The sequence below is a fragment of the Sabethes cyaneus genome, chromosome 3, assembly GCF_943734655.1.
Source record: "Sabethes cyaneus chromosome 3, idSabCyanKW18_F2, whole genome shotgun sequence".
Classification (NCBI taxonomy): Eukaryota; Metazoa; Arthropoda; class Insecta; order Diptera; family Culicidae; genus Sabethes; species Sabethes cyaneus.
The window spans coordinates 132,064,323-132,090,682 of NC_071355.1; the positions used below are offsets into that span (position 1 = coordinate 132,064,323).

A 26,360-nucleotide genomic window follows, 5' to 3' on the forward strand; every position below is an offset into this window, starting at 1 on the left:
TCATGCTAAAATGCACCTTACAAGTGGGAGGTTAACAATATAGATTTTTTCATCATTTAGGCAAGGCTGCAATTAATTCTCTGTCAATAGTTTTAAGCCAAAATAATTTAAAACTGTATATCGTCAAAACATGTTTCATTACTAGGGTAACATTTTGTTCATACAGAGTTTTTTAAAAAATGAAAGCATTTTCCAGATAAGCGGCCTTTAAAAACAGATACTTTTATAATGGTGTCCCGTAACGAAAATTTTGCATTTATTTCCATATACCAGAGATTATAATTCCGAATTTTTTGAAACTATGGATTTTCTTTAATCATATATGTACAATCAAAATCGCGCTGTGCTTGACTTTTGATAAGCATTTCTATGTAAAATAAAATAGGTGCTTCAAAATGGTGTCCCGTAACGTTTTGTTTAACGCAAAAAGTAATTGAATGAAAAAGCACTTATCACATCATATTTCAACTAATCTTTATCGACGATAACAAATCTATTATTTTAATGACCAAATGCAAGTAAATATGTATTTATTATAAGTATGTATAAATATTATTACAATATATTACAATATAATAATATATTGTAATATTAAAGAATGTGCGGTAAAGACGGGCACCTCAAGATTAAAATTCAATATCTACACAAGTATCTCTGTTTGATATAGCCATATACTACTAAATTTTGTTCAAAACTTATGCTTTGACATCAAAAAAATTACCTAGTAATCATATTTTTTAGACATTGTACAGAAAAACGGACACATTATATGAAAGGTGGACACCGCAAAAAAAGGTGTAATGCCTGATGAGTAATGGCTAACAAGGTATGATATCAGTCGTCGTATGTTCGAATCTCGACTGGATGGTGCTGCCGAAGTCAGTAGGATCGTTGAACAAGCCCCGTAGAGTGATTTATCTATTTTGGGCAGACGTTGCGCGTACGTTATTTTGGACATTTACGGCAAAATCAAATAGAAGTGACCAAAATAAAGTATGCGTAAAGCCTATCCAAAATAGACAAATCAACCTAATTGTTTTGTACTCTAATAACTAGCTGCTCGACAAAGGGTGACTCCAGGCAAAGGGTGAACATGTGCATTCCATAACCTCTGTTTACTAACTTCTAATCCTACGTCCACGTGTTGCCGGCTGGGGTACGCAATCTCGGTTGCTGTAGGCTAACAGTGAAGGGGACAGAGTGGCTTCCTCCCACCTTAAGGTGGCAGCCACGTCAGTGAGATAGGGACCTGAGGCTAACAACCCACTGTACCCGAAAACAAAAAAACCCGAATTAATCCACCTAGCGGCGTGACCTAGCCTTTCTACTGCCACAATAATCATTATTTAATTTCTCAGGAACATCTATAATTAACTTGACTATATTTTTAAATATGCGTTCCGTATTCCTCAAAATTCTTATTTGCCAGTAAAATTCACAACGTATTGCGTAGAATAATTATATTTCTTTCCTTAGGTGCGTAAATACTTGTAAGCGTCATTTATGTTACTTGATGAACACCTTATTTAGTTATATAATATTTGCGTGATTTATCGAGAAATAATGCAAACACAAAAGATAATTTTTACAGACTTGAATGAATATATATAGAAAATTAGAAATTAACCCTCTAACGGGTCTACAGACGGCCTTAAATTTCGGGCTTCAGAGCCATATACGAAACTTGATTTTTTTTGAATTGACAATATGAAACATGTGTTCATAGCAGATTTTTTGATATTTTGATATTAATACCATGCGTTCAAAAGTTAGCATCTTTGAAAAACAAGAGTTCAGAAAAATTATTATTATACTTCGCTTTTGAAGAAAAAGGATATCGACAACAAAATGATTAATCTCAAAATTTTACTATTAGTCTGCTTGGCTTCAATTTTGCAATATATCTGAATTAGAAAAAATAACTAAATAGAGCATTAGATATGAAAAAGAGAAATTGAACTTTTTCTTAGCTGTCGCTCCTTTAGATAATTATTTTTGCATGAAAATCAAAACTTAAGCTTCTTTTGAATGCACCTTCATGAAAAGATAGTCATTAGCTTGATCGCATCGTTTTTACAATGTTAGAGGGTTAGGAAAACAAGATGAGGTCGAAAAATAGTGCAAAAGCTGCGCCATAAACATGCTTGAGAATGGGAAATATGATCGATATGATTCCCAGTGCTTGTCTTTTTTTGATTTATTTATTAAAACATGATACATGACATAAGACATCTGTCCTTTAAAATGTCACTAACGAAAATAAATCTTACAAAATTACTACCGTGCAACGTGTACTTCCAATTTTCCATATAACATTTCTAAGCTCTAGTATCTATTGATTGAAAAGAGCATCTATTGATGCGCAGAATTTGTTTGAAATTTGTATAAATTTATTTGGAAAAATCAACTCACTAGTATTTTTAATCCTATACACCACTTTACCGACATGCTTAAAATAACTGCTTTTCTTCGCTTTTTGTTTTTCTTGCACAATTGTGAGTAACAGCAAGTGAACAAAACGACAATTGAAATCTGAAATCAAACAAAACAAAAAGCTTTTCGATTGAATCCCACTATTTAATATTTATTTGCAACAAATACGTAGTTCGCCTACGACGTGCAGGCTTCATCAGCGTGTTATTTCAAAGCGTATACGTATCTGTCGCGAATAAATATTAAATAGTGAAATTTAGTCGGTAAAAGTTTCATCTATTCTTTAATTTCAAATTTCGTATTCCACTAAGAGGCTTCAAAAACTTCAAACAATTGACATGTTTCTCACTTTTCTTGAATTTCAATGCAAATTTAAAAATTGCAAATTGTCATCACATACACATACATACATACATACATACATACATACATACATACATACATACATACATACATACATACATACATACATACATACATACATACATACATACATACATACATACATACATACATACATACATACATACATACATACATACATACATACATACATACATACATACATACATACATACATACATACATACATACATACATACATACATACATACATACATACATACATACATACATACATACATACATACATACATACATACATACATACATACATACATACATACATACATACATACATACATACATACATACATACATACATACACACATTGCATACAATCAACATTTGTTTTGATTTCACACGTTTTAACGGTTTAATATACGGTGCTTAAGTGTTAAAGTTTAAATAACTTTTGAATGAGCCGTCCGATTTTAAATAACTCGGTTTCGTTTGATAAATCTCAGCAGTAATTTTCAAATAATAATAAAATGTGTGATGTTTTTCAGTGAATTAATGCTTATATGTTACAAAAATATGGTTTAAATACTATTTTTTCACATTTCTTTATGTAACTTTCAAACTACAAGTCCAATCGTCATGAAATTTGGAAGTTAAGGGTTTGCAAAGCTCCTCTTTCATATGCAATCAATTTTGTTCAAATCGGTTAAGGGACCTATGAGATAATGAAGTACCATATTTTTCGTATTTTTATACATAACTTTTGAACTAAAAGTCCGATCAGTATGAAATTCAATAGCGACATATGGGACACCTAGACCTTTCATTTGACACTAAGAACATTAAAATCGGTCCAGCCATCTCCGAGAAAAGTGAGTGAGATTGAAAGCGTTACATACACACACACACACACACACACACACACACACACACACACACACACACACACACACACACACACACACACACACACACACACATACATACACACACAGAAAATGCTCAGTTTTCGAAACTGAGTCGAATGGTATATAACATTCGGCCCGCAGGACCTTCTTTCCATTTCCGGTTTTCCAAGTGATTTCTATACCTTTATACTATATATTTATATAGTAGAAAGGCAAAAAAAGAAAGAAAGTCTCTCGATAAAGAAGAAGGGTTAAGCCTTAAAGATATTTATACCTAACGCCGATTTCGACTTACTTCAATACTTTATCATTAAAATACTTGAATAGTCTAAAAATTTGGAATTCCGTTTCTGAAAGTTGTTTAGTCAGCTTTTTTAGCAATTATAGTGGCTTCGCTAAGCACACTAGCAAGAAAGCCTAGCCCAGAGAACAATTTTTAGCTTGCAAGATGCATAGTAAGTGTCGTACTTCGAACGGCATCATTTTCAGCTACTTTTTATAGCGCTTCTTTTTTGAAAGTTTTCATGACCCTTTTCAACTGTTTTAGTTTTTTTTATATTTTATATAACTGTTTTATGACTGTATAATAATTTGCAAGTTATCAACAAAGTTATTTTAAAGAATAGGCAAACTTAGTCTTTTATAGCAACTTATGTTATCGTTATAGTTCGCAACATGAGTTGTTAATGTTGCATGAAATAGTAGAGTTGCTTAAAAACTTTTAAATTTATGCGTTATGATACGTTAACTGATACGTCTGAAGTAAAACAAAATACCTAATTTTTCGAATATTTGCTATTTAACACTATTTTGGCGTGCAGCGCAAATAAAGCATACCTTTCGCATCAAGACGAACCTTATTTACCGTTTTAAATTTTTTCAAATAAAATTTTTGAATTTTGTTATTTTGGCCAAAATCATGCAAAATCTTGCATAGGGGGAGGGGGCGATTAGTCAACAATGGGGAAAACTCGTTACATAATTAATGCACAGCCCCTACATTTTAATTTCTAATGTGTCCAAACCCTAAGATTAGGCAAGCATTTCATTATGATACTTCAGTATAGTTCTCCCATGGGTATTTCTTTTTACCTGAAAGTAAACTTTACCTTACATATACTTCGTTACGTATGTCTTATTACCAGACTATAACACACCAAATCAGTACACTATTGTTACAAAATATAGTGAATATAGACCAGATACAGAAAATATGACGGCCTGAACAGAAATCTAGAGAAAATAAACCATATAATGCAGTTTACTTTTTTCGTTACGGGACACCATTTGCAGAATACCGTTTGCCCAACAGCGCATGGTGTCCCGTAACGAAATGATTTTTATTATATCTTAAAAACTAAACACAAAACCTGAATATACCTTTACATTTTGAGTTTCAGGCTGCCTTCAGCTAAAAATTTTCGGAACATGTCGACTTTGAAAAACTTGAAACAGAGCAGAGTTTTGCAAATGTTTGAATCATGTTCAGAATACGCATTTTCTGCGATGGTGTCCCGTAACGAAAAGTGTAACGAAAAGTATTCCGCCACTATTCAATGATGCTTATTATAATAAATATTTCGCCCTCGTATTGAGAAAGTACTACTAAATAGCAGCTCAAAACACCTATTTTGAAAGATTTTCGTCGGGCTGTTGGTAAAATATGAACAATTTTGCTACGAAAAAACGGTTGCTCATGGTGTCTCGTAACGCTGGAATGTGTCCTATTACTTTTGTTTGAAAGGTCTTATTGCCTAGTAGGGTATGTTGCTACATCGTCGTAATTGACTATTCCCGTCCTATCTAACACAAATTATTAAAAATATCAGCATTTTTTGAAACACAATGCAAAACCAGTTATTCCCTAATATTTTAGTTAGTTGTCTATCATACGCGATCAATCAAAGTGAGCTGAGATCTATTTAAATGCTTTTTATCATTAAAGAAGTCCTACCAGCCAAATTTCCTACGTTTTTTCGTGCGACGAAGCAGACAATGTCGACTAATCGTTTTAAATTCCTTCATTCATAAATGAAAATTACTCACGTAAGGCATTGTCGTTATTCTACAGCCAAGAAAACTTGCCTGACCTGCAGAAATTTTGTAGAATAACATTTGTCATGCCATGCTACACAAATACATGCGCGTTAGCTTCGTACACATTGTTGTGAGTTTTAGTTCGGACGATGAAAAATTTTGATGGACGGATTTTAAAACGGTACGACGAATTTTAGAAATAAAGTCATTTGCGTAATTTCAATAATATGCTTTAATAGTCGCTTTTCAGTAATTTCAAAGTTCATGGACCGGAAGGTAAGTGTGTTTTAGTCAAATCAGCACAAGAACTTTTGGAATATTCATTAAATCCATCCAACAAATGATGAAAATTAGAATGGCTTTACTTATTACGACGGGAATTAGAAAAAAACCCTGTATCATTATTTAATTCTTTCGTGGTCTGACATTTTGTTTATGAGTTATGAGTAAAAATGTAAAAATTACGTGACATCATTTTTTCCGGAACCACATGACCGATTTCATTAATCTTAGTATCAAATGAAAGCTCTTGTTAACGCTAAATTTTTCAGGCAATTTTATTGAAAACAAACAAGTGGTTTAAAAGTTATGCTTAAAAGACCTGTTTTGACAAGGTAATAATTATCGCCTGTTTCTCAGAGATAGTGAAACCGATTTATGCGCTATTAGTCTCATTCGAAAGATAATATAGCCTAATAGATCATTATTGATTTGTTTTTTGATTGGACGTTTAATTCGAAAGCTATGAGCAATCGCATACAACGCATTAAAATTTACAATAATTTGTAACGATTTAATCCAAGATAATTTATCTAGTTTAAATTATTTTGGCATCAAATTAGAGGTTTTAATGCTGCAAATGTATTTGCAAAATTTCAGAAGAATTGGTTTTGCCGATTAATAGATATTAACCCTCAAACACACGCACTAACTTTTGTAACACGGTTACTCGCGCGCACAATATACCAAAACCAAACAAAACGTGCGCACTAGAGTTTTGACTGGGTAAACATGGTTTTAGGTTTATCGAACCTTTGGAAGAGTTTCTTGAAATTGAAAGGTCTATCGTCTGGTTGAGTTTAAATTTTGATTAATCCCCCTAAAAGTGGAATAAACAATTTATTTTTCTTCAGTTTCAATATCACACATTGATGTGTTCTTCAAAGTTATAGAGCATATTATTACAAGAAATTTTGCTGAATACGCTAACCTTCTATCTCTGCAGCGAAGATAGAAAAATCTTGTTTATTTTATATGAACTTGTAAAATCAGCTTTTAGCTCTTTTTGTAACTGTTGTATGACTTTTTCTTGTACTACAAAATTGTACAAATAGTAAAAATACACAACTTTGCTAAATATAGTATACGTCTATGTTTGCTTGTTTAGGAGCTGACAGACACCATTTTTCCATATAAAGAAACAAGAGAAAATTCCAGTTGGAGCCAAACTTTGGTACACCTCATTTGCTGATTGCTTCGTTTCTGTGATGGCAGTTTATGGTGATCTATTTTCCCAACAATTTAAAATATTAATGCATTGAATAATTATGACATTTTGCTCATAATAAGTGTATTCAAGAATATAAGTTAGTTAAACAACGATTTGTAAATTTATAACAATATGACGTTGAAAAACCTAAATTTAATTTTTGGGAATTGGCCCCAACTGAAATTTTCTCTCGTTTCTTTATATAAAAAATGGTGTCTGTATGCAGCAAACCTATCAGCAAATGTAGAATGTTTAAAATGTAGTGGAACTGTGGGTGGACAACTGCTAATGTGGGTAAGATGATCAATGAACATATCGTAATACAATTGTTGATTTTGCTTCTTAGTAATATCTCATGCATATAAATGAAAATTTAACCGACAAATGTGGACTTCAAACAAATTAGCAGCATCCAGGCTTGAAATAGATTTTAAAATGCTAGTTCATATTGCCGCTGTCAAACAATTTTCGATTGGCTGCCACTGGTGGGAGGGGGTGGACTGCCCCCTTCACTTTTTGCACGTTACATCACCATACTTTACATATTCAATTCGTTAATGGTCAAAAACAATAATATGCTCTCAGTTGGGGCGATTTAGAATACCTGTCCATCTTACCCCCACACATTGTCCGTTTCACCCGCAGCACTAAATATTGGAAGTAACAACACGAATTCATCGTTTCTTCTCCCAGTTCAAAATATAAACAAAGCTCAAAGTTGCTATTTGTTAGCTTATATGATGCACTTATTGTGTACAGGAACCAAACAATAAAAAATAATTTCGTGTCAATGAACTGACGCAACTTTGCACATCCATTTTTCCAACTCTGAAAGTGAAATTACTTTCCAATCGTATAAAAATAAGCAAAACAATGATGTAATGGATTAAACCTAACTAAACAATAAGTAAACGTCCCTTCTTTAAAATGGCATTGGGTACAAATGGTTATGTTAACAAACAAATGCGTTAGAGCTGTCAAAAGCGCGATGCGCCAAAGTGTTGCAAGTAACCCCGATGTTGCAAGTATCTTTGGATGACGGTGCTCAAAATACAACAGTGAAAAACAGTTTTTTTAAATATTTCGCTAGATGCTTTTGAAAACAATATATTGAACTGAAGTAAACTGTATTTAGGTTTTATAAATCATAAGTTGTCTGTATTTTATTAGCTGTTCTTCTTAACCTGTTCGTCTTACCCACAGTTCCCCTACCCGTCTGTTAGTAGTCGAGTATTTCGGGGTCAAAATTAGGGTATTTTTATAATCAAATTTCTACAGTTCCCAAACAAGCAAACATAGAAGTATACTATGTTTAGCAAAGTTGTGTATTTTTGCTATTTGTACAACTTAGTAATACATGAAAACAGGCTTGTTATTTCCTCACTCATTGTGCAAAAAGTGCAACTTTTTTTGTTCCACACAATGAGCAGAACTGCTTTCAGAAATGAGAAGTAAATCCACACAATGAGAAACAGACTAAACACAATGAGAAAAACTGACGTGCAGAAAAATTTCTTAATGCGCTCTTTAAATGAGCAACTTTCGGTTTTGCTCCCGGTCCTCTCGGTAGCTACAGCAGTAAACCTGGAAACAAAACAACCGGTGCGCGTACAGCAGCTATAGACTCAGAGGCGTCAAGACAATCAAAAGTCGTTATATTTTGAATCTTAGCGGAGAATTGCCTTTGTTTATAATGGGACTTTCCTGTTGGTACGCGTCAAGAAGCAAATGTATGGGAATTCAAATGTTGCCATATCTAAATAACATTTTTCACACTGTTGCCGTTGTGACATGCCTAACCATATGATGCAGTTGCGTTCACGGGCAGCCAAACTCAACTTAATATACTAAATGTAAGAATCATGATTCAACTGCATTAATGGATTAATATTTTTCTGATGGCAATGACCGCTACTGACAATCGTCGTTTTTTCTCAACGCACTACCCATGTTAAAACTACCCGTAGTTGTCATACGTCAGCGCATCGCATCAACTTATTCAAAGTGTATTAACATTCTCCTCAATGAGTAGCACAGTGTGCGGTTGCTCATACAACTGCGTTCAGCAAGAAAGAGCACAGTCAAAATGAAACGGAGCAGAATAAATCGCGTTGAAGACTGAGCACAGTTTGAATTTTTCTCTTCTCTTTTTTTCTTCTGAGGAGGTGCCATCCCTGCATGAAAAAGTCATACAACAATTATAAAAAGAACTAAAATAGAAAAACTGATCTTCGCTGAAGAGATAAAAGGTTACTATCTTCAGCAAAATTTCTTGTAATGAGATGCTCTAAAATCAAGTTTAACCAGTCAAAACTGTAGTGCGCATGTTTTTTTTTGTTTTGGGCTATTGTGTGCGCGATTAACGGTGTTACAAAAGTTGGCGCTAGTGTTCAAATGTTAATATCCTTTGATCGGCAAAACCAATTCTTTTGAAATTTTGCAGATATGTTTGCATTATCAAAACCTCTAATTTGATGCCAACATAATTTTAACTAGATAAATTACCTTAGATGAAATCGTTATAAATTATTGTAAATTTTATTGTGTTGTATACGATTGCTCATAACTTTCAAATTAAATGTTCAATCAAAAAACAAATCAATAGTGATCTATTAGGATATATATTAATGAGATTAATAGCGCATAAATCAGCTTGGCCATCTCTGAGAAACAGGCGACAATTATTACCTTGTCAAAAGAGGTTTTTCATTTATTTAATTGATTATACGAAATGCTCAAAAAGTTGTATTTCATTAACAATATTGTCATATCATATTGTTGGGCTGTATGTTTTCCATATTTATTGCAAACAGATTCTGTAATAAGAATTCTAACGTATTTACACGGAGCAGATTTGCAAAAAGTGACATATTTTGCATTGTAAATCGTTAAATAGGTTTTGCTAAAAATAATAACATTTATACATTAATTATCGAGCTCGGAAATTGTTTTATGTTAACTTTATCTTGTTCCAAGTCGAATATTAACAAACATAATTATAAGCTAGAAAAATATTGTATGCAAGGGTTCATAATATGAAAAGGGTCCACAACTGAGAGACGAACCCTATAGCTGAAACCGGTTACATATTTGTCATGACCAGAGTTGCTAGGATAGTTTAAGTTTTGGAAATTGGCATTCGGTTGGATATCAATTCTTTTTTTCAGAGCGGATGATTGAAAATAAATTCTATAGTTTTTGTTTTCTTAGCAAAAGCAAGTAATGGACGGTGGGAATAAAAGAGTTTGCTTTGCTTTTTTCTTATAGTTTACATAATAAAAGCAATGCAAACTGTTTTATTCACATGGGTTCGTTTACTGGTTCCATTTTGTAAGAAATTTTGTTGTATAAATATACCGTCATCCGGGGCGAGATTGTGCCAAAAAAGCATATGTTTTTGTTCTTTAGCTCAGTATACACACAATTTAGAAACTAAGTTAATTTCAAACATGTCAATATATACTAAATTGTTCAATTAACAACTACCGTAAAGATGGTTTAGTTACAATGAAACCTAATTTTACTGGAAGTGCATGAACTTTGGCACAATCTCACCCCTTCTAGGGGGTGACAAAAACATAAAGTCGAGGTAAATGCCTAAACAGTGAACATTAGCATGTTTATAAACAATACACATAAATTTCAGTATAAAGTAGTTCATATGGGGCCGTCCATGAGCTAAGTGCACTGTTAGGGGCAGGGGGTCGCCCAAAAACTACGCATCATACAAAAACTATGAACGAAAATAACCCGGGGAGCTCTGAAATACCTAAAAATGAGTTCGTAGTCAATGAACAGCCTTTATATAGCCAGTAGCATTTCTAGGGTTAACAAGGGGGAGATATATGGAGGGCGTGAATCCTAAGGTGGCATACCTATTTGATCATTTAACAAAAGTAACCATTACTTCGTTCGAGAAGCCGCGGCCGCGGAACATGTGGCCCATCCCACCCCCTCCCCCGGCCTTAAAACTAGCAGTTTATACACGGTATAATATATTCGTCTTATATTTGAGTGTTTATTCATAGCATCTGAAATTTCCAGAGAAAAAGTAAAAATTAGTTTAAATTATTTAGCAGACCTATGACGCCGTTTGCTCCAAAATGGATGAGGCAATCTAATCTGTCAAAATATTGTGCTCAATAGTAAAGAATGTAAGTGTTCTGGTGTATACTGACGTATTTTTGTTGTGTAGGTGAAATCCACAAATTGGATCAATCATTATGGCTTCGCACAATCTCACCCCCGTGAAGCTCGAAAAGTACAAAGCTTCGAAAAATATCATTTTCGTAATCAAAACTTATCCACGCATAATAACTTTACAATACATTGTAAATGATTAGTTTATATATCTTCAAAATAGCGCAAAAAGTTGATGCGATTTCTTGCTTGGGTTGGTTTATACGGAACATTTTTTACAAGCGTTTTTTCCGAGTATTTTTGATCGCGAACTTTGAAACCCTGTTTAGGCAAAATACTTTGCTAATATTATCTGTGTTCCATTCTAAGTTATGAATAAATATGTTATGCTCATGATCATTTTGAATTTAGGTCACCAGTTTCTATAGATATAATAAATTTTCACAAATAAACATTTTTGGTTTTTGGCCCAATCTCACCCCCGTGGCACAATCTCACCCCGGATGGTGGTACTGCAATTCAGTAAAGAACATGAATAATTAGTTGCTTTTTGTCCAGAAATTCTGACCGCGCAGTTCCTTTTTTTCGTATTGGAATACGCTAACAAAGTTCACCAATACACCTACACTTTACAGATGCAACCAGGGAGCTGGCAGACAGCTATGTTTTGCAGCTAACAACGATGATATTGTAAGTGTTTTCAAATGTCGTTTACGTTACTCTCTGTTATGTCCAATCTGATACTCCTATCATCGTGGTTACCGAGTTCTGAACTAGTAAGTGACACGGATTTCGATTATTAAAAAGGCAAGGTAACTAACCGAGTGACACGGAGGTTCAAAACAAAATGAAGGTCAAGTTATACGTTTGTGGCTCTTTAAGGTGATCCTGTGGCACTCCACTATTATCAAACTGCTTCGTCTCACCAGGATGCTTACTTTATGCGCTTGGGTCGAGAAATTTTGAAGTTTGAAAGGGTTGAACTAAAATTTAAGTACTGTACAAAATATTTGTATTAAAATTTTAATAATATGGAAAAATAAACGCTGGTTTCTTCTCTTTTGTTTGGTTAATGAAGGTTTAACGTTATTATTTTTTCTTGCCCCCCCCCCTTCAACAATATTGCCTAATTTATATTGGAAAAATGGTTCATTTGATCGAAATAGTGTCTTCAGCAAAGTTGTAGATGAAAAATTGCCTTTCTAAAAAAATATGTGCACTGTAAAATATTTTTTTGTTTGCCCTCCATTTTCCAGCAGAAAAGTAGTGTATATTGTTACCATTAACATGTCAAAAAACAAAATTTTTAAAAAATGTACTTTTTTAGATATTTAACTTTTTAGTTTTATTTTATTTTTTTTTCAACAAAAAAAATTTTTTACAGTGCACATATTTTTTTTAGAAAGGCAATTTTATTATCTACAATTTTGCTAAGGACACCGTAAAAAAATTTTTTTTTGTTTGAAAAAAAAAAGAAAATACTAAAAAGTAAAATTTCTAAAAAAGCGCATTTTTTAAAAATTTTATTTTTTGACATGTTAAAGGACATACACTACATTTTCTAAAAGTTTCATTGCTGGCGAAGAAAGGGCAAATAAGTTAGGCTTATACAAATTTGGAAAAAAGTTTATGTCCTGGTCTCGAAAAATTGTTCAAGGGGGGGGGGGGGCAAGAAAAAAATAATTAACTCAAACCTTCAATAACTAAACAAAGGAGAAGAAACCAGTGTTTATTCATCCAGATTAATAAAAGTTTAATACAAAAAAGTTGACAGTACTTAAATTTTAGTCCAAACCAAAACAACTTTCAAAATTTTTTGATCCAAGCACATAATGTATTCTGCTAGAGATGAATCAACTTGTAAATAGGGGATTGCTAAAGGATCACCTTAGCGAGCCATAAACGTGTAACTTGACCTTCATTTGAATTTTGCTTTTTACTTGCATATCACTCGGATAGTTACCTTGTATTTTAGAATAATCTAAATCTGTGTCACTTACTAGTTCAGAACTCGGTAACCTAACCAGGAAATAGTATCGGAATCTAATCTTCTCGTAAAAATGGCAATTTAGGTCCCTACAACTTTTTACTTGGAACGCTTGCGCAATGCTACTGACATTTTTTAAGAAAAACAATCACTCACATCATTCACGTTTGAAACCGCTTGTTTCTTGGTCAACCTTTTAGTCATATGAATATCAGTCCATTCCTCAGCTGATGCTGGTTCTCAACAATAACGTGTTTATCTTTGATATATTAAGGATGCAAACGCACCACTATCAGAAGCGATTGTCATTGTTTGACTAATAGCATTAGTCCAGTCCGGTGCTGTACTTCGGATGAAGTGCAGTACTGCGCTGGGAGCTGTTTTTCAAATATCAGGGTTTCCAACAGCCCTCTGTCGAAGAACCTTGAACTTTAATTGAAAAATGCCGGACATCGGCATAACAGGTGTTTCGAGTCTTTTTTCTGTGCCACAGAATCGACATACATAAATCACCTTGCAGTTTCCCTATAAGCTTCAGATGATAGCGGTTTGGACAATGTCCTGTTATAAGATCAGTATAAATGCTTAGATCTTTCTTCGAAAGCTTTAGGATTTTACGAATCATTGAAATGTTTGGAGAGATAAACTGTTTCGACTAAACCTAAAAATAAACTCGACTGCCTAGCAATGAAAGTGTTATTCCAATTTAATTCCACTTTCGCACATTTCCATACTAAAACTCCATTTTTAAAGCAGAAGCAGATAAAACTAAATATAAAAGCCATATAACTTAACATGATTTGATTTGATGGAATGGTCGGGGCCACCGTTAATCCCAATGGTAATCACAACATGACAATAGTCTGAAAAGATTCGAACAGTTCAGTGACATCCTTTCTGCATGCGTCCAATGCATGGTAAAAAATTTTATCTTGAAGTTTTTCGTCCCTTACATCCAAAATTAGGGTAGGTACGTGAACAAAACTGAATAAAACGATCAATTTGGAGCCCAGAAAGCACCGAAAGGTGATGTTCCGGAGTGTGTAATTTGTTGTATTTCTATTTCATTCTTATCTACTACCTATGACAGCAAATATCTCCGTCAAAAGTGGTAGCAAATTTCACTAATACAATGTTTAGTTGATTGATACCTCAATCTAATTCGGTTCTTTTGAAGCAAGTTGAATTAAAATGGAACAAAATTTAAAGTGAATGGAGCCAAAAGTCTTATTCCAAGCCCCCAATTTTCGGCGTCGGAACTTAAAGGTTCAGCACAATAGTCGCCTGTGACCTGTAGCAGGAATCAGAAAGCTTAGATGGTGTAGGATAGTTGATCGAGACTAACGGGATAATTACTTCAACTTTGCATGGATTGGGTAATTTAGAGATTTCATTTTCATTTTTCATTTTTATTTATTTATCCATCTGGCCAAGTAGGCCTCCATGAATTTACTTGGATGGGGAAAAGCCTTTTTGAAAAAATGTAATATAGACTCTCAAAAAGGCATAAAAACCCCATCTTCTTTTGAACGTTTACAATAAGTGTTTACATATATCACAAGGTTCACAGACATTTCTAATATACAAATTCACAAAACTTATAAGCTAAATAGTCTTCTTAATCTATTTTTAAAACTAACACTGGTCATGGAAAAGTCAAAATATAAATAACATTTATGAAAACTTCACACATCGTCCTTACGGGTTCGTTCTGTCCATATTCAGTGCGCTGGTATTGTAGTCTTAAAAATTCCCATGATCTCAGGTTTCTGGGCGGAATGTTAATGCAAATTTGTGCAAGGATAAAAGAGGAGTCGATCTCGCCTGTCAGTAATTTTCCCACAAAAACTGCTCTACATATATCTCTTCGTTTAGCTAGGGTATCCATATCTAGCAAACGACAGCGTTCAACGTATGGCAGTAATTCTATTGGGTTTCGCCACGGTAAGCTTCTCAATGCATAACGCAGAAATCTTGATTGAATTGCTTCAATCCTGTTTGACCAAACAGCTGTGTATGGACTCCAAACAGCGGCTGACGCTTCCAGTATGGAACGAACAAGGGCAAAGTACAGTGCTCGTAAACAATACGGGTCAGTAAATCCTTTGGCAACTCTAATAACAAAACCCAAGTTTCTATTCGCCTGACCAATTATATGAGAATAATGGTCTCTAAAGGTCATTTGAGTGTCTAAGAGTACGCCTAAGTCTCTAACTACCGTTACTCTGTTAACTGTCTCTTCAGAAATAGTGTAGTTCCATTGGATTGGATTTTTTCTACGTGAAAATGAGATCACTGCGCACTTAGCCACGCTCAGGATCAGCAGATTTTGAGCACACCAATCGTAGAAATCGTTGAGATGTTGCTGTAGTTCGATACAATCAGCCGTCGAGCGTACACCACAGTAAAGTTTAAGATCATCAGCATAAATAAGAAACCGACCTGATGGTATTACATAGCAGACGTCGTTAAAAAATAATGAAAATAGTAATGGCCCCAGATTACTCCCTTGTGGTACACCCGAGCGGTTGGTGAAACTTTGTGATTCATGGCTTCCAATTTTTACAGATAGGGTTCGACCAATAAGGTACGACTTTAACCATTGTACTATAGCGGGTGATGCACCAAGTCGCTCAATTTTTGCCAATAGAATAGAGTGGTCTACACTGTCAAATGCCGCTTTTATATCTGTGTACACGGTATCTACTTGAGCTCCTGTTTCCATGAACCTAATGCAATGCGATGTGAACTGTACTAAATTCGTTGTTGTCGATCTCCCTGAGTAAAATCCATGTTGGTTAGATGAGATATACGCTTTGACCTCTCGAAACAGTACGTTGCTAACTAATATTTCGAAGAGCTTGGAACCCGCGCATAGGGAAGTAATTCCACGATAATTTGCTATATTTTGTTTATCACCTTTTTTATGGACGGGAAACATGATCGACTTTTTCCAACGCGTTGGAAATGTCGACTGCGACAGTGAGTGATTCAAAATTAGTTTCAGTGGAGCACATAAGGCTTCCGCACATCTTTTTAGCACAATAGACGGAATTCCATCAGGCCCAGCAGATGTTGAAGACTTTAACTTCCGCAGTGCAGCAAGAATATCTTCGTCTGAGAAGCTGAAATTACTTATGTTTAACACATTGCTGGGTATGCCACGGACAGCATTTTCAATCTGAGCCGGATTAGCTGCCACGGTTGAAAATACACTTGAAAAATGTTTGGCAAAAAGATTGCTTGTATCGCTCATCGTACTTGAAGAGTCTTCACCCAAAAACATACTGCAAGGGAGGCCGTTCTCTTTGCGCTTCTCATTTACAAAGGTCCAGAAACGTTTCGGATTTCGCTTTAAATTTGATTGGGTACGTAACACATGTCTGGAGAAAAGATATCGATTATAAGCCCTATAGTTATTACTGGCAAAAACAAACTCTCGCTTTGTCAGGGGGCCGCGCCGATTAGTATAATTGCGAAGCGCTGCTGCTCTCAGTCGCTTTAGTTCTCGCAAACGACTATTTGACCAAGGAGGTTTAGGTCGGGGACGAGGTGTGGGAACAAACATCCTAAATTGCTGGATTAGAATGTTAGAATGATGTAAACTCGTTGAATTGTAAAAATCTGCCTATCATTAAAAAATGCAACATTATTCCACTTTATTTTTTTGCCCCTTCAAATTTCGAAAATTTTTGAAGGGGGGGGGGGGGGGGTGACATAAACTTTTTTTCAAATTTGTATAAGCCTTATAATATTTTGAAAATTTCATGTATTTTTTATTTTCACCAAAAATATTTTTTATAGTGTATAACTTTTTCTAAAGATGATACTTATTATAATTCTCATCTTTAGAAAAAGTTATACACTGTAAAAAATTATTTTTGGTGAAAATAAAAAAAAGCATCCAATTTTCAAAATATTATTACTTATTTGCCCTTCATTCGCCAGCAATGACACTTTAGAAAAAGTATATTGTTACCTTTAACATGTCAAAAAATAAATTTTGAAAAAACGCGCTTTTATAGATATTTAGCTTATTAAATTTATTTTCGTTTTTTTCCAACAAAATAATTTTTTTTAAGGTGCACATATTTTTTTTAGAAAGGCAATTTTATTATCTACAACTTTGCTGAAGACACTATTTCGATCAAATAAACCATTTTTCCAATATAAAATCTTTAATGGATTAGCACCATTTTTGGTCAGGCCCTTTTGAAAAAGCAGTCGACATCTTAAAAAAATACCTGATATGATAAAATGACACCATTTTTTAAGGAGAACAGTTATGCAAAGTTTCAGCTAAATCAAAAATGATAAATTAAAAAATATGTTATTTTTTCGTCACTTGGCGTGGAATCCTTCAGAAGGATGTTTTGAGAGTCGGACGCGATAACACACTATCCGCAATAATATCCATACATACTTGTACCTTTGATTTGAACAAAATCAGAGTACATTTAAATTTTTATATGTCTTTCATGGAATTTCTACTATAAATAAGATGTCTCCGCGACACATGTGCAACGTGCTAAACCGTGTCAAATAAAGTTGAAATTGGAAAAAGCTAAATATACATTCGTTTACCTGTCAACAACCATTGCAGCGAACTTCCAATCACTGATTAGTTCTGCTTCTTCGTCAGCTTTCCTCATACGATTCGTTATAAATTGCAATTCCTTCAGAATATAATGTAAATCTTTGTGAGAGCAGCCTGATATGGAGTGGTGCTCTTCAACAGTAGTTGGCCTGGAAAATCTATTTTGGGAGCGTGATTGAAAATATTAGTTCATTAGTTAGCAATATTATTAAATCATACCCAGATGTACTAATGGCCGTAGTTGAACCAGTGATCCCACCAGTATGTCTAAAATCGTCCTCAATATCTAGTACATTCGCCAATAGGGATTTGGATGACCTTTCCTTCAGCTCGAGTTCTTTCATTCTGTTTGATAAGAAAATTGTTTTCCGAGTAATTTTTTTACCAGGTCTTCCCATTCGTAAAATCCAAGGCAGCCATTGGAGGAAAACTGATTTGATCTGTTGTTATAGAAGACAAAAAGTATAACAGCTGTTTCTCTAATTGTGTTGTAACATATACCCATGGAGGCATTTCATGTATATCAGCTGTTCTATGATGGTAGTTCAACACTACCACGGTTAGCACTACCGACGAGGCAACCATAAACATAATGCAATTGAAATACGTTCCTGTAAACATAAACGCGATATAAATCTTCGTTTTTAAAATTTTAGCAATGAATTTATAATAAAACATGCATATAACATGAGCTACTCGATTATAGCAAGCTTAGCAATATACAACAAATTTTTATTTTCAAATATAGTAAATGCTTATTTACATGATTCAGCGAATAAATATATACAATAGCAGTTGCGGAAACAAGCAAATTTGTGCAGTTGATTTGAAATATTGAAAAATGGATGCATACAATAAATAAAACTAACAATTTACCGAAAAGGATGATACTAAGTACAAATAGAATGGGTCCAATCCAACGAAGGAAGCATTCAGTATAACAATATAAGGGTAAGCTACAGTAATTTTCATTGAATAGTATTTATACATATGATGCAGTTAACATTTCTTTTAGAGAGTTGTGCATTTACTTTGGCTTTAGAGTCTATGTCCACTTTATCACATGCAATTTTCATCCTTGTAATTGCACTATAACTCTATCTCTAGACACTATTTAATCTAGAACTTATGTAATTAATGGTTTTAAATTAGTATTTTAATATTGTGTAACGTACACATACTGTAGATATCACAGAAGAGTATAGCGTAAGTAGAAATAAAGTTATAAAATATAAGATTTTAGTGAAAAACAATTAATATCAAAATAATATTAGTAACCCTGTATGTTGCTGTATTTATCATAAAATAGTAAATTTGAAGTCACTGTCAGTGCTGTGAAATTGGGATGAGCTTTTTTTAAAAATAACTGATCTAGAATCATGACTGTAAATATTCGCACAGAAAATGATTTGTGACTGCAACAAGGAATGAGTAACAGACGTGTGGAAACATAAGTTATTCTGTGCAAACGACCTTCTCCGATCTGAACTAACTTTTGTTAGATTCATTTTATGTCAAAAAGTAAAAATCACTGGTATGGTGCTAATTGTACCGCCCTTGATCCCCCACTTTTTAACAAAGTACCACTTATTTTTATAAAGCCCCTTTTTGTCAGAACTTATTATTTCCTTTTGAATCTCTGCAAAAATTTGAAGGTAGAAAAAAACTTTTTTACATGTTGGAACAACCTGTAAAAACGGGGAATCCGAAAAAATATTATTTTTAGGGGTAGTGATACCAATTTTTTCAAATTTATCAGTATTTGAAGCAAACAACTCCCAATTGTGTGATTGACTATGTGATTCAGTAATTTTATTATTGATTTTATGTGAGAGATTGAATTTTTTCTCGGACATTTCGCGTGGAATAATTCACATCTATGTTCTCGCACCACTGCTAATGCATTCCAGTTGAGTTTGTTATGTAATGATTGTGTTTTTTGTTTTGTAATTTTTTATGAATCACTTAGGCTTGGAAATCGACTCCACCTGAGACCCTCCTATCGATCAGTTAAGATTCCTCTAATTATTTCAATTGTTAACTGCCGTGGGTTCATTACGTTGTTCGTCACAAGAAGGTATCGGTATAACCAGCCAATAAATTTTGAGATAAGAATCCCTTCGCCAATTTTCTAAAAATTGAGTTGGTTACACCATTTTGCATCCAATGGTGACAATCTATTAACCATAAAAAAAATCGTGTCGTTCGGACAGGAAACAAGAGTTTTGGCAGAGCTGTATTGGATTTTTAAAGTTTGCGTTCAGCTAAAAGGAACCAGGTACAATTTGTTTAAAAAAAAATATTTTCGTTAATAAAAGTATTATACCTCGAAAAACACCAAAAATCAGTCGATAAACATACAATTCATGAAATTAATCAATAGCCGTTACAAAATACCAATGCGTTGCCCGAGCAGAAGAAAATTACTGAAGAATACCTGATCCAGATATTTTTCGGTGAGTAACTGCATACCTTTGATTTAGCTTGACATAAGAGGTAAAATAGCTAAAATAATAATAATTATTATTATTATTACTATATATAGTTTCCTTGTGTCTGACTGTAACGCTAGATCCAAGCAAGCTTTTGAATAAAAATTTTTCTAGACTCCAACACGCGTTGTGAAGGTAACAATGATTTTAGTCAGTGGGTGGGTGGGAGAAATAGGCAATTTGATGGGCTGCCACTACAGAGACTATAGATTACAGAGACGCCGAGACACTCAAAAACCGCTAAATTTTGAACGAAAGCGGAGAGTTACCTTTATTTATGATGGTACACTCCGTTTTGTTTCAAAATTTAGCGGATTTTGAGTGTCTCGACGCCTCTGTAATCTATAGTCTCTGTAGCTGCCACATAATGCGATACTGATTTCAACAAGTCCTGCGTTTGAATAAAAACATTTGATTTTAAAACAAATTTTTGAAGCAAGCGTCAACCGTTTGAAATTGATGGAGTAAACGAGTGATTTGGCACGTGATGATAAGGACAGCCTATGATATAATCAAGCTATAATTGATTATCAGAGGCTTCCAAAGTAGCGCATACTCAATTAAAGTGCGAAAACGCATATCCTGTTGAGTATCTTTATACCTACATTTGCTTCTTTCGGAGTTTCTGACGAGAAGCTTATCTAAAACCTTTCTTGAATTAGGTGTGGGAGAGCTTACCGCAAGGTTACCGAGTCTTCTTTGACAAACGAGTGGTCGCGGGTTCGAATCTTAGTAGAATCAAGCCATTTGATGTTATGTGACTTTAGCATGGGTTTATTCTCAGGCCCCTCATTTACCCTTCCTTTGTGCTGAATTCTATATTTACCTTCTGAAGTCCCTTGACAGTGCAAATGTCCCTCCTATAGTGTAGTGTACTGGTAAGAGGTACGAATGAGTCCTCGCCAGGGACGGCCATAATATGGGATAGTACTGGCAGCAAGGAATAAGTGGGTAAAGTAGATCAAGCTTTGAAGGAAGGATAAACCCCCATACACACAAGCACGCATAAAAAATTTAATAAGCATATCGCTCACTCAATAGCGATTATAGCAAAAAGAAATGCAGTGCAGGTCATACAGCAAACACCCGGGCGATATCACAATAGATCAACTTTACTGGTCGCAGTGATGAGTCCATCACATGGAGAGAAAAAAAGGTGTGGAATGATATCCGAATCACACAGAAGTGATGTCTGGTGTTTTATCAAGGAACACATTCAAACTTTGATGATAAAAAAGCAAGAATTCACCAAAATGTAGTCTATGTGGAACGTGTTGTTCCATGATTTTGTTGCTAAACTGACCCGACCTTAAAAATCTCAATATAAAGTAATATAAATATTGAAGTCCGCAAATTCTAACTTTAAGAATTTAGTAGAAGTAGACATTTACTGTAAAGTATTTTATTTCAAGTATATTAAAAGTATTCTAATTTTTTAAAGAACTAGGTCGCAAAAAAGCCGTCGAAATCTCCAATATCGAAAGATTTTGTATTGCATTGACTCGATTTCAAGCAAATAACTAATCCAAGAGTTTGTCCGGTTTACTAAAACGAAGGTTGTTTTTGTAGTTGTGGTCCAACGAATGATAGCGGATTGGACAGCAAGCGTCTGCCCGGTCTACCCGGTATAATTCAATCGATGTTGTCTATAATCATAATTTTGGCGAGACTGAATCGAGACACGGTTCTAAAATTGAGTACTTTTTCAAAATGTACTCCCTCGAGCAGCACGTTCCTCGCGATTGACAGATTTTTGCCCTTTTATGTAAGCCCCATTTGCTTCCTTTGTAGAATACATGTATTTTAATTAATAGAAGGCTGTTGAGAGCTGTTTCACTAATAAATTTTACGAGCTACTGAACTGTAAACCATATTACATTTTCAAAGGTTTTGGTATCGTGGCTAGCCACGACGGGTCAACCTAGTAGCTAAAAATGTTCTACAAATACTTAAATACTAACTAGTTTTGTTATTGTAATGTCAAATATCAAATATCAAATGTTGTTGCTCACGGGACGTCAATTGATGTGTTTTACCTCGATGAGGCATTTAGAAGTCATTCATTACAAAAACTTTTTATATGCCAGCGTAAGAACCGATAACTCAAATTTTAGTGAACGGGACACAACACTAATAATTCTTACTATTACTTACTAAGAACTATTAGTGTTGTGTCCCATTCACTAAATTTTAAGTCATTCATTGTAGCTTCATAGCTGATTCAATAATTCATTTGGTATAGTATAAAAATGTAAAATAAATTATTAATAGCATATTGTATCATATCTCATCGAGACATTTATAAGCTATCCTTTATAAAAATGCGATAACTAGAGAATATCAAATTTATTTATGATAGCTGAATTTGATATTCATTAGGTATCAATGAGGTATTGGCTCCTACTCGGGTTTATAATTAGCATGTACTTGGTATATCCGCCATGGATGAACAGAAAATATAGTTTTACGTGGTTGAATAGAAAATGTTTGTATGATTTCATTACCTTTGAGTTTCAGAATCCGAAATTGTCGACGATGTATGCCTCAGTATGAAAGGCAGTCTTCGGTTGTCGAGAATGACTTCGTTGTGGAGGACACAAATTTGAGACGTAGTAATACTTTAAGCGATTTGGAACCTGGTTCACTTTGGCTGAGCAATTTTTTAATTTCCTTCGATCATAACTTTTTAGAAATAGAAGAAAACGTTACTTTTGAATCTCCTGAAGAAGTTTTGGATTCTCACCAGGAGAACTTTGTTTGGTGGTTTGGAAATAAAAACCCACGTATGCGGAATACTTATGCTTAAGTATAGCCTTGACCCAGATTCTCCCTTCTTTGAGCCGGATTTAAGAAAGAAATTGAGGGTATTCATACCGTCAAACCGAAATGGAACTTTTGCATACATCGTAAGTTGTTCTCAACTTTTTAAGAATGACATAGAGTAAAATACATCCAACCAGATTAAACTGAAAACCATCTTCTTTCACTTTCATTCAGCCAAAGTGAACTCAGTACATTCATACCAAAACTAAAGTTAATTATTTCGATAATAATATAACATTTTACGGATATTCGTAATCTCAGGGCATTAAAAACATCCTGTTTGTGATATAGCGATAAAACTACTTATTAGATCTGCTGCAAGCAGTTGGTGGGACGATAAAGTAAAAGTTTAAATTACTCAAAATAATGTTTTTGGCGCTTGGTTCGTTCCGGCAGAACCCCGACCATTTGTGAGATTGGTTATTACGGGTTACAGAACACTAGCAACACTGCTAGCACTAGCACAACACTAGCACTTGGTGCTACATTTCGCATTCGGAACTTGAACTTCTGTTATTTTCATTAAACAGATTTTGTAAATTAAATTACCTTATGTGCTTAATTTTTTTTCACTTATTTCTGTTTTATAGAATGCTGCATGATGTGTTGAGTCGAGAATTATTACTTACACCTCATTTTTCACATGCTTATATTTTACCTTGGGGTAATGTCGTAAGCGTCGTGCCACTGTTATTGTCGGATCATCACGAGTTTACAGTTTTAATAGCTTGTGATATATTTGTACAAGACATGTAAAACTTCTTACTGTGGCAACTAATTTTTCACAATATTGTGAGTTTCAAGCGTGTATTCAAAGCATGCGTACTAAATTCAGTTATAAATCTTACAAAAAAAGTTTTCCAGTTGCAGTGAACTTTTCTTCTAAAATTGGTTTATGACATGCATTATCGAAATAAATATTAAAAATGTATCAAGTGTGTTGTGCTCCATACGAAGAATCTAGAAAAAATCCCTCAAGTAATGTGTTTGGGTAGGGTAAGACAAAATACTTCAAAAGCGCATATTGTAAAGATTGGGTCACTTGAGTAGTCATTGTTGGGCCAGCCTAATTTTAAGCGTAGAGTAATATTCGGTAGAGAACGGTAGTCACGTAAAATGTGATGAAATAAGGCAAAATTAATTAATTAAAATAAGGCCATTGCAAATCATTTCCAAAGTTTTTGTCACCTTTGTCACCTGGAAATTGGCTTGAAAAATCGAGGGGCAAAAAAATAATTTGTAGGATATGAGTTAAATTTTTTTTTATAAAATCAATTGTCTGTGGGCTCTACAGCCTGAAAAACTTGAAAAATGAGTGTTCGAGTTGAGTTAACGCTTCTAGCACGAAACGGAAATGGAAATTCAAACAATGGAATTACCGAAAATCGTCCAAAAAAATTTTCCTTCGGCTTCGTCGTTTTTTCATCGATTTACTGTAAGTTAAAAAGCTTAAATCCCACATTTGTTTACTCGATTAAAAAATCTCTTTGTTTTTTACGCACCACCCTCCCCTCCTCCCTTCAGTGACCCTACACTGGAAGGACAACAATTTTATAAAATATTTGTAATGGCATAATTTTCAATAAAATTAAAATTATTTCCAGTCATTTAAAAAAAGCAAACCGCAATAATTTACTTTTTTGTAGGTTACACTACAAAGTTATACAAAGGTTATACTGACAGCGTGGTAGGGGAACTGTGGGTAAGACGAACAGGTTAAGAAGAACATCTAATATAATACAGAGAACTTTTGATTTACAAAACCTAAATACAGTTTACTTCAGTTCAATATATTGTTTTCAAAAGTAGCTAGTGAAATATTTAACAAAAAATGTTTTTCAATGTGTATTTTGAGTTTTAAAAATGGTCCGAAAAAGTGAACTTTTTTAGTGCTGCGGGTGAAACGGACAATGTGTGGGGGTAAGATGGACAGGTTTTGTAAATCGCCCCAACAGTGAGCATATTATTATTTTTAACAAACAACAAACAAATTGAATACGTAAAATATGGTGGTGTAGCGTGCAAAAAGTGAAGGGGGCAGTCCACCCCCTCCCACCAATAGCAGCCAATCGAAAATTGTTTGGCAGCGGCAATATGAACTAGCATTCCAAAGTCTATTTCGTGCCTGGCTGCTGCTAATTTGTTTGAAGTCCACATTTGCCGGTTAAATTTTCATTTTTATGCATGAGATAATGCTAAGAAGCAAAATCAACCATTTTATTATAATATGTTCACTGACCATCTTACCCACACTGGCAGCTGTCCATTTCACCCCACCATTATACATATTTTTAAAACGTTTACAATTTTTCATATGTAAATAAAATTACGTATTTTTTCAATACAGACGTTACTTGAAAAGGTATTAAATCGAAATACTTCATGTTATGGGTTACATTTTAGAATTAAACCACGCCAAAAGCTTATTTTCAATGGCAAAAAAGTTACATCCAAACGCAGAATCACTTCCACTTTTCAGTTTTTCTGTACTTTATCAAAAGTTGAAAGTTCTAAATGATGATGGAAACGTTCAGAAATCATGAGATAGTAAGATGGTTGGATGCCCATCAAAACATTTACGAATTTTAATGCTTAACTGGTAGAATCAACCACCTGTCCGTCTTACCCACCCTGTTCGTCTTACCCACAGTTCCCCTATAAATTATCATCAAAAGATAGAGATCACAACTGTTGCGACCGTAATTGGCATACTATGACCGTTGACTCTTAAAGAAGAATAAGTTTTGTTTATAGGAGTGCTTGTTCCAGGATTTGTTAAGTGATATATAATAAACTGTGCCATCTTCTAAAATTTGCATGTTTGCACGTAATTTTGATCACTATCTGATTATTTGTAAAACCCCATACGATCCTCTAGTCATTAATCCCAAGCGTATGTTGATGATCAGCTAAGTTGCAATATCTTGCAAGGCAAAAAAAACACATAAATTGTTGCAGCCGTTTTATTGAGAGAATCTAATACTATAAGTGCCATAAGAGCAATAATAGAGAGAGAGTGATGGAAAGAGAGAGTGAGATGGAAAGAGAGAGATATGGAAAGAGAGAGATATGCAAAGAGAGAGAGAGATATGG

General features: G+C 34.1%; 1 protein-coding gene across 1 annotated transcript in view; it reads right to left on the minus strand.

Annotated features, from left to right (window-relative positions):
* The window catches only part of LOC128740154 (neuronal acetylcholine receptor subunit alpha-7), a 245,072-nt gene that overhangs the window by 24,322 nt on the left and 194,390 nt on the right, over positions 1–26,360 (minus strand). Inside the window, exons 10-12 of the mRNA XM_053835680.1 lie at positions 18,454–18,563; positions 18,172–18,392; positions 17,940–18,110 (exon numbers count right to left, since the gene is read on the minus strand). Coding sequence (XP_053691655.1) covers positions 17,940–18,110; positions 18,172–18,392; positions 18,454–18,563 — 502 coding nt within the window. The remainder of the gene's footprint in view (positions 1–17,939; positions 18,111–18,171; positions 18,393–18,453; positions 18,564–26,360) is intronic.